Source organism: Acanthisitta chloris, unplaced genomic scaffold (genome assembly GCF_000695815.1).
Source record: "Acanthisitta chloris isolate BGI_N310 unplaced genomic scaffold, ASM69581v1 scaffold15474, whole genome shotgun sequence".
In the NCBI taxonomy this organism is placed as follows: domain Eukaryota; kingdom Metazoa; phylum Chordata; class Aves; order Passeriformes; family Acanthisittidae; genus Acanthisitta; species Acanthisitta chloris.
Window position 1 is genome coordinate 119,901 of NW_008667798.1, and position 9,897 is coordinate 129,797.

The 9,897-nt window shown below is 37.8% G+C and overlaps 1 protein-coding gene across 1 annotated transcript in view; it reads right to left on the reverse strand.

Moving 5' to 3' along the window:
- Window positions 1-3,509: 3,509 nt before the first annotated feature.
- SUCLA2 (succinate-CoA ligase, ADP-forming, beta subunit) overlaps window positions 3,510-9,897 on the reverse strand; it is a 19,298-nt gene continuing 12,910 nt past the window's right edge. Inside the window, exons 6-10 of the mRNA XM_009072668.1 lie at window positions 8,599-8,760; window positions 8,375-8,517; window positions 5,903-6,023; window positions 5,518-5,606; window positions 3,510-4,453 (exon numbers count right to left, since the gene is read on the reverse strand). Coding sequence (XP_009070916.1) covers window positions 4,379-4,453; window positions 5,518-5,606; window positions 5,903-6,023; window positions 8,375-8,517; window positions 8,599-8,760 — 590 coding nt within the window. The 3' untranslated portion in view covers window positions 3,510-4,378. The remainder of the gene's footprint in view (window positions 4,454-5,517; window positions 5,607-5,902; window positions 6,024-8,374; window positions 8,518-8,598; window positions 8,761-9,897) is intronic.

Here is a 9,897-nt window from a genome sequence, read left to right on the forward strand (position 1 = left end):
GGGTCAGCTGTCCTGCCTGTGTCCCCTCCCAACCTTCTGTTCATTCCCAGCCTACTCACTGAGGAATGCAGAGTAAGGAATGGAGAGAGCCTCGATACTGTGCGAGCACAGTCCAGTAACTGACAAAACATCTTTATGTTATCAACACTCTCTCAATTACAGCTCCAAAGAACAGCATTACATGGGCTGCTCTGAAGGAATTTAACTCCAGCCCAGCCCAGTACATCTTGGTAACAGGCATTTTAGCTTAAAAAAATCCCTTTGAATAAGGCACCAATAAATTTGGTACCACCTAAGGATATGTATCCCTAACCAGCAAATGACGTGTTGGTTAAGAAACTGAGGTTATGGCATTACTTGCATGAAAGTAATGCTTGACAGACAGCTGTGGTGGGAAAACAATCAATCAGCAAAGCAACACAGAGGATGCATATAGGCAAGCTGCCAAACAGCAGCAAAGAAGTCAAAGGAAAAGGGCAAGAAAAGGAGAGTAGTCTGCTTTAAACACACAGAACATGCATCAAAGCTTCTCTAGACACAAGGAACTAACACCAGAAAATAACAATGGGGGGAGGGAGGCAGCGAGTTTAGAGGTTTTTTCTTTCTCTTTTTTAAAGTAAGAGTAGTATCAAACTGTCAGGGAGAGTGTCTGACAGAGAGTTCTGCTGTACTGGCATTAGTTTCCATCTAAGAACACCAAGAACAGGAGCTGCTTTAAATTAGTTTTCTTTGAAATGGATTTGCTTCAAGTGATTTTGTTTCAAGGACCCTGTCTGATAAGAAGTCATGGCTGCACTTGCTCTTGAGAGGAAAGGAAGTGGCAGGTGTCAGAGGTAATCATGTGTGATCACTGCAGATAGCAGTCATGGAGCTGCTCCAAACTGAACAGACCAGCCATGACAATGACAGGTTGTGAGGTCATGCAAGGGAGACCAGGAGGGCAAAGGGCACATTAGTCTTGTGCAGCAATGAGAGCACCATTCAGGGTAGTTTTTAGGTTTGGTGGGTCTTTTTGTTTTGTTCTGTTGCTTCTATTGCTAGGACCATATTACAGCTTGCTTACCTTTGGGATTTGGGTAAATGAAAGGGAATATAAGGAATACATTAGAAGCATACTGGCTATTCCCCTGAATGAGTCAGACGATTAGTTCAGAGAAAAGGGGAAAGCAGCTAGTAAAGACTGAAAATTGCTGCTGGAATTTGCCAGCCAGGAAGGAGCCTTGGGCCTTCCATCATCAGCCAGCTTTGCAAAGAACCAGAAAATTGGTGCAGTAGATAACATATTAAAATCAACAATATATGATACTTAATCTTTTTGATTATTTATAGAATAAGTTTCACCTGCGACTTTCACCAGAGCACATTGGCCACAAGGTGCCCTGAGTCTTGAGGTTGCTGTGGAACACAGGACCAGCTAATTTCTTAATTTCAAGATTGGTAGCAGTTATACAACTCGTACAAAAAGACATTTGCTTCTATGGTATTTCAAAAACAGAAAACTCTGCAGTAAAAACAACTGCATCAAAAGGCAGCAAGTTATCAAATATAAACTCCTGTCATTAAAATTCCCACTCCTTTGAAGCTCTCATCTGTAAGAAGCTGTTTACACATTTTTCATGTTTTGTTTACTTTGTTGGAAATTTTGCTTTTGGCTGTATGGACTAATTTTAGCAAGCCTCCATTTTTACACATCTTTTGATTATTAATATGGCAATACAGGATGGGTAAGGACGTTGTCTGTAAGGCTTTAAACAGATTCAGATACATCAGCTTTGGGCCTCGAAATTATCAACTACACCCGAAATGGATTAACATTTCTTGGCTTCAATATGCTTTGATTTAGGCAAAACAGTCTGAAGAATGATTAAAACATACATGTAATTGAAAGGTCCCACAGCACTCTTGTACCTTGTTAATTAAAGAAAACTCCATGTGCCTACGTAGTCTCAAGATACTTAACACAAATCAGTCAATCACTAATTCTGTTTCTCCAGCAAGTGAAATAACAAGAAATAATGTTTCCAGCCCCCTGCCTTTGGGAAGGGGCATGCCTAGCACCTTCATACACCACTATACATACCATTCTGTCCTCCATATTACTCTTCACACTCCTCCCATGTCTCCCACCCTGCCCGTGGCACCACATGCAGCCCCTTACACCCTGCTAATTCCAAAAGGAAAGTTCCATTTTTTCCAGTTAGGAAGTATCTGGATGACAAAGCCATAAGCATTGCTGAAGTAACTTAAAGCAACTTCCACTCTACAGATTCTTTTAGCCTCAAGAGTGATTTGGTATTCTGAACACACTGGTCAGGAAATTGTATGCAGCTACTTTCCTGTCCTACACCCATTCTACATCATTGTTAAAGGAATACTATGGTTTTCAGAATTGCCCTAATGGTAAAACACAGTTTTCTGTCATGTCTGTCACTTGCGAATATGTTAGTGAGAATGAGAGGAATGTCAAATACTGGCAAAGATGGACATGCCTTTGCCTTGGCTCCCTCTTGCCTACTCCACTGCATTCAAGAGTTGAAACAGGGTATAAGCAAATTCGGGATCAACAGAAGGATCTAGTTTTACCTCCATTCCACACCAGATTTGTACGAAACAACAATTTCGATTTGTCATTTCTGGCAACACTTTTGACTTTTATGTTTAGGTATGTTTAAAAAAAAATTACCTCCTTATGAACCTAAAATATCAGCAATTCACACAAAGTTCAAAGGAAAAATATAAAGCCACAAGCAAACCCACATGCTAGGAATTCATAATATTCTCTAAATTATTCAATGCTTAACAAATGTATTCAAACTAGTTATTTCTGCAAATCAATTCAAGGCCATTGAATAAAAGCAATTCCAAGCATACCCACAAGCCCAGTTTAGTATGCTGCATCAACAGCACACAGTAGTCAGTTGTGAAAAACAACCAGGATCAAAAATAATCCATCTTAAATTCAGAGAGAGTTTAATTTCTGCTGACTTTTTTCAATATTGCCAAAAATCACTAAAATACACCATGCTAGTATAAAGTTTCTTCATTTATCACCCCATGTACCTCAAAAGCACATACAATTGACCATGAGTTTCCCCACATTTCATACACTCCTTTTAAGTCCTTAGTTCATAATTATACAATTTCCCACTCTAAAATCCCACAATAGACAAGGCTTCATTATTTCCAGACAAAGCTACACTATCATTGGCCAAGAAAATAACATTGTAAACAAAAGAAGCCTACAAAATACAAACAAAAAATGAGTGGTCATTTGGAAACTGCAGTAAACAGATCACTCCCCAAGTTGCAAGTTCAACATAATGCCAAAATCAACCGCATTGGTGTTGTAAGTAAGGAGACAAAAATTAATGGTTAACACTAGATTTGTTAGTAGAAGTAACATTTCCCCCAAAAGCTACACTTCCCTGCACAGTTACTTGTGCCAAGATCACTTATGGCCACTTTAGTACAATGTTATGTGTATGATACCTGTCTGACCTTTTCAACAAGAGTTCACGCGGTTTTAATCAAACAATGCATTTCAAGGAGGAAAAAAATTAACATATGTGCTACTACAACTTTACTCCTAAAAAGCTATCTTAAATTCATCAAAATGGCACCATATAAAAAAACCCAGCCAGTAGAATTTTTGGGAGATATTTTATTAATGTATAATTTTATTAGCGATGTACAATAGATATTTTTAATTCTCTATGTATTCTGTCTCCTTGCAGTTTGGTAAATGCTTGTTCATATATAAAACTACACAATGCTTCTTTGTAGGACCAGAAATTGTGAAAATTTAAGTGCTACAGTATATTTTGTAGTGATTAAACACGTTGTCCAGAAGAGTTACCAGCCACTTCAGTGAAGGACTCCCAAAATATTTCTGATCAAGTCTGAATGCATCTGTTCATAAATAATGATTGGTTTGCTCATGTCCATATACTGCTAAGTACAACTGTCTCAACATAAAATACCGTTTCAATACATTTCTCCACGTGGACAACTAGATAATCCAGTCATATTTACTTTTATCCAAGGCTAATACAAATTTACAAATAAAATAACTTCAAAATTTATTTAGAATAATTATTTTTCAACCAGAAGCTTTACTTTGGACAATGCAGAAGTATATTGCAAGTGACATTCTGCAGCAGAAGCTGGAGGCTTGAGAATAACAACTAAGGAGGAGTAAATATCAGCAATACACACTTTTACAAGAATTCTGACCATTCTGAATGTTAACATTAAAGACCAGACACTTCGGCTTGTGCGCCTGTCAATCAAAACCTCCACACAAAAGAAAAATTAAAGATACCCCACAGAACACAGTATTTCAGAGAACATGTTAGATACCAGTATGACATTTCTCAGATCAAATTGGCAACTGGAATTTGACATCCACCTGAGCTTGTTTTGCTAAGGTTACTATTTCAGACAGCTTCACCACCTGAAAAACAGAAAATAAAGACTTAATTCTGAAACAATCCTAATGTGACTAAGTTGAATCAGTCTTTTTAAACAAAGTAATACCAGAGAAACATCAGCAAGACCTAAAGGGGAAGGTGGGGGTCAGGTTATTACTTCTTAATCACTTTTAAATGAAAGATAGTCAAGCCTTCCAGAAAGCATCTCGCAGAGTTAAACAATGTCTGTTTCTCATTTACCACCAATTATGTTGATAAAATGCTACAGGTTTTAAATTTTACATGCCATGTTATCATCCTGGGACATGTTGGGCTACCCACGCACAAGATATTCTATATATCGAGAAACCATTGCTCGTCTGAGTTTTCACTGCAAGCATTTCTGGATCTTATTTAAGATAGCTTATGGAGCTTCATCTTCTCCTGCACAACCCTAAACCTCTCTGAACTTCCTCCTTAGAATGAAATAACTATATATAATGAAGTGGTTCATTAGAAAAAAAAATCAGAAATCTAAGTCTTCCCATGATATTAAATCCACCAGATGACTTCTAATTTTCTGCAGATCAAAAATTTTCATCTTCAACCATTGCTACACATTTGTCTCCACATCTCTTATACAAAAACTAAGCAAAGCAAAACATACACCAAAAAGAAAAAAAAATAAATCACAAAAGTGCCTGAATGTCTAATTACCTTACGAGGCAACAGGATAATCATACACACTGATATAGAGTGGTTTATGAAAGGAGGTGTTATATTGCATTTTTCAGCCACACCAAGTTAAATATTTTCTCCCTATTAATAAAGCTAAGCTGTTAGCCATTCTCCTACCAAAGGGAGCGACACCTGACCATTGACTTGGTATTGGTTTGTGGGGTTTAATAGCTTCTGACTGCATAGTTATTCCCCTGAGAAGCTACGTAATATCTAATGTGTAAAACATTTGCTTCAAGCCCTGATGATCACAACTGGCACTTCGGTTTATCCTAAGCTACCTTTAGCTGACTGAATGGAGTTTCAGCTTTTCAATACTCTGCAACAGATGCTATGCTCTGAAAAGAATATTCATAACCAGCTAACTTACCATTTTTGCAGCTTCGTCCAAGTCATCACATGCCAGGATTTTGAGGCCACTGGCTGTTATTAAAGCTTTGGCATCATCAACTCGTGTACCTTAACAAACAGATACAATGCCACTCTTACTGAACAGGAGAGTACTACTACTACTACTACTTTCGTATTTTTAGGAAGCCTGTTCAAAAAGTTAGTGAATAATCTAGAAGAAAACTCTAGTAGTTTAAAAGCAAGAAGTCTTTTTATTAGCTTTCTAATCCTCACCATCTAAATTCAAGGTTTGCCTTATTTTTCCATAGACTAACTTCCAGGCAACTTGCTACACAATATATAATCTCAGTAACAGTTGACAATATGCACAGAAATAAATTCAGATATGTACAAAGCACACTCACCTTGCAACCGTACCACAATAGGGATTCTTACGTCCAAATCCTTTACTGCCATCACGATGCCTTGTGCTATCACATCACATCGCATAATGCCACCAAAAATATTTACCAGAATAGCCAATACCTACAGAATCAACGACAATATTCACATTAAAAATGGCCAGAGGCACATCAGATGAAAGCACCACTCAGCCTTTCAGCCTAAGGAAAATTCGAGCTCGTTAAGTGCATTAAGGGATTCTGCAAAAAATACAGAATATTTCTGTTTTACAGAACATCAGCAACAAAAGTACAGTTTTCTAAAGTCACATACAGTAGAAAAGTTACTTCAGGAAACTAAATTTGTCAACTACTTATCTTTCCATCTCTAACAGTACTCCAGCAGAGATACCTCCCACACCTATACCTCCACATACTGAAGAAGCCATGCTAAAGAACACAGAAAATTAAGAAAACTCATACATAAGACACTGTTTATTATACAGTTTACTTAAAAGTCAGCATGCTTAGAGTTAAGCTATCTGAAATACATTTTATTCAGGAGGACTAAATCAGAAGTAAAGGAAAAGTCTTTTTCTTATTCAAGAGATAGAAAGGAAGGGTAAAAAGATCATGGTTAATGTTGAAAGATGAAAGAAGGCAAAAGGCAAAATGGGCAGACATCCTTGGAGGACAGAATAAATTTAAGACAACAAAACGTTCCTGTGCAAATAAACTTGATGCTCACTATCTTGCAATTGGACCAGCTCATCTGTGTGACATCGTTCTTGCTCCTGCTACTAATGGACAGAAGCAATTTCGGTGGGCAACCCAGAAGACTGTTCCAAACAATCCCTGAACTGAACCCTGAGTGCCAGCCAGAGTGCAGTCCAGGACACCAGTGGGCTGCACTGCTGTTTGACTTTCACACCAGGAATCCCAGCTACAGTCATCGCTTTTTGATAAAGTAGTAAGCAGCTGCAGAAAGGAAAAGTTGTATTAAGGAGTCTGTGTGGACACACTCTGTCCATGCATCAGCAGAGAACTGGCATTGCAAAAACTTATCCCAAACCAGCAAACCCCAGATTCTTCCTTGTTTCTTTTCTCTCTGTAATTCAGGTGCTCTGTGCCTGTGTCCCTCACTGTTCCCTCACTTTTCTGGAAGAATGTGAAGAACAAACAGGTCCTCTGAAGAGTGGCTGCAGGAGGAGCTGGGGGTGTTTAGCCTGGAGAAGAGGAGGCTCAGGGAGACTCTACAACTACCTGAAAGTAGGTTTGTATCCAGGTGGTGGTTGGTCTCTCCACCCAAGTAACAAACAATAAGACAAGAGGAAATGGCTTCAAGTTGCACCAGGGGAGTTTTAGATTGGATATTGGGAAAAATTTCTTCCCCAAAAGTGTCATCAAGATTCAGCACAGGCTGCCAGGCAAGTGGCTGAGTTCCCAACCCTGAAAGTATTTAAAAGACTTGTAAACGTGGCGCTTAGAGACATGGTTGAGTGCAGAACTGAGCAGTGTTAGATTTATGGTTGGACCTTTCCATCTAAATGATTCAATGATTCTATAACACTCCTGTAGTGTGTGTCAGACCCTGCACTTGAGAATAAAAGTCTTTCCAATGAGGAAGAGACTAGGCTGCTCTGTAACATCACTCACTATTTGCTTCTGTGAACAAGTGATGAACATAAGATGAGCAAGTGGTAGACAAAATTCTGATGCAGAAGTAGGACACCATTACCAGGTCCTGCAAGTCACTCCCATCTTTTTCAGTTACCCCTTTCTTAATGTTTTTCTTTCTTTTTAAAAGGTCCAAAGATGCCAAGTTCCCACTGGGATAATCACCTCTATATAGACCATCAATCCAGTCCTTGCACTGTTTTTCTGGAATGGCAAAGCTCTTCCTCTAGTTTCAATCAATTTATTATTTTAATGATATTCAAACACTTCAGATAAACTTTCAATAGGCTAAAACATGAATGCCCTTCCAAGCCCATTATGAAGCTATTTTATCTTACATTACATACCATCAGTACCTTAGAAACTTGCACAGTGAACATTCATCTCTCCAACTCTATGTACAAAACAGACCCGGCTGCAAAATGGGAAAAAAAAAAAAAAAAAAAAAAAAAAAAAAGAGAGAAGAAAAACGTGGAAATCCATCTGAATACTGCTTTCTATTTAAACAGCAGGTGAAGGAGTTTCCTGCTACAAGATATCTGGATTCAAATACAGCTGTAACGTCAACCAGAAGACACAAAACTGCCTACTCAGTACACAGCCAAAGAACCTATTTTTTTTAAAAGTGAAAAAACTTTGACAGGTTTTCAGGCCTTCTTCATCTGCACCACAATCAAGCTAACATCTCCATTTTCTTCTCTTTTTAATTCTATGCTTATAAAAACAAGTTTTCTGGAGAACATGCACTAAGCATTGCCTTCCAAATAACAGCCTGACTTACCACTGTGTAAGACCTTGACATGCCAACTCTTCCCTCACCTTTTTATCAGATGTAATAAGCTTAAAGGCTTCTGTCACTTGTTGCGCTGTAGCACCACCACCAACATCAAGGAAGTTTGCTGGAGTTCCGCCGTGAAGTTTAATTATATCCATTGTGGCCATAGCTAAACCAGCACCATTGACTGTATGAGAATAAAGACAACATTTAGGAACTCAGTTTACAAATCCATTAGGTCATTTAAAATCCATTAAATAGGACATACCTAAGCAGCCTATGTTTCCATCCAATCCTATATAGTTGAGATCTGCTTTTGCAGCGTCCCTGTCTCTTTGGTCTTCCTGTGTCCAATCCTGCATATCAAAGATCTTCTTCTGGCGATAGGCTGAATTACTGTCAAAGTTTATCTTTGCATCCATACACATCACTTAAAGGGAAAAAAACCAACACAAAACCCCATAATTAAATATCAGAATACAGGCCCAACTGCTACATAAATGTGTTAAAGTATGTTAAGTCAAACTTGGCAGCTAGGTCATGCAGTTCAAACACAGTTTTGCTGAAAAAGCACACTTGGCACTTTAACAAAACAAAACAAACAAAAAAAAAAACAAAACAAAACTAAACTAAAAAACAAGATTCTCTCCAGTTTACCACACAATCAGTTAAATACTTTTAAATACACAAAAATGGAAGCTAACTGTATTTCTTGAGATACTCTAAAACCAAAGAAGCTTACAAAAAGCTGTTCAATAAATCTGGGCAAATTATGCTTCAGTAATTAGCACACCATTAGTCACTACAGAGGTTTCTTGTTTGGGGTTATTAATCCCTCCTAAGTTTTCTGCTTTCAGATTTAATAGATATAGCGTGTGCATGCAGGTAAGCACAAGAAAGCGCAATGAAAAAAATGTTTGAGTTGGAAGAAAAGGTGTCTGGAAAAAACACACAAGAGTAGGTTTTATTTAGACACAGCAGGTGACACGGCAAACCTAAGTGTCCTTTACATCAGAAGAGTTTCTGTCTGTAAAAATGTATCACTTCATTTCTAACCTTCACTACAAATGATATAACAATGACAAGATATGAGAAAGAGATAGGAGAGACTGCTCCCTACTGTTCATTTCAGCAGTACTATTTAAAAGAACCAAACCAAAACACCACCACAAAAAAAAACCCCACTAACATTAGAGTAATTCTAAACTTTGATGAGAGAGCTACATTCATATTTAAATTTAAAACTGTTATACATGAGTTCAGGTACAAATATTCTCCACAGGTTTATTTTTTGGTAAGAGGGGAATTGGTTGTGATTGAATATTAAATAACTTCTGCAATTGGATATGCTAAAAACCTGATAAACATCCAGATATTACACAAACTCTTATAGTCTTTCAATTCATCAGACATCAAACTCAATCAGTCATTCTGACAACTGAGTAGTAAAGCCAGGAGATTCTAGAAGGTGCTACTACTCTGATTACCTTTACAGCACCAGTTTTGGATATATGAGATGGCTCAAGTTTCAACTCCAGAATTTGGAAAATACCTAATTTCCAGGAAT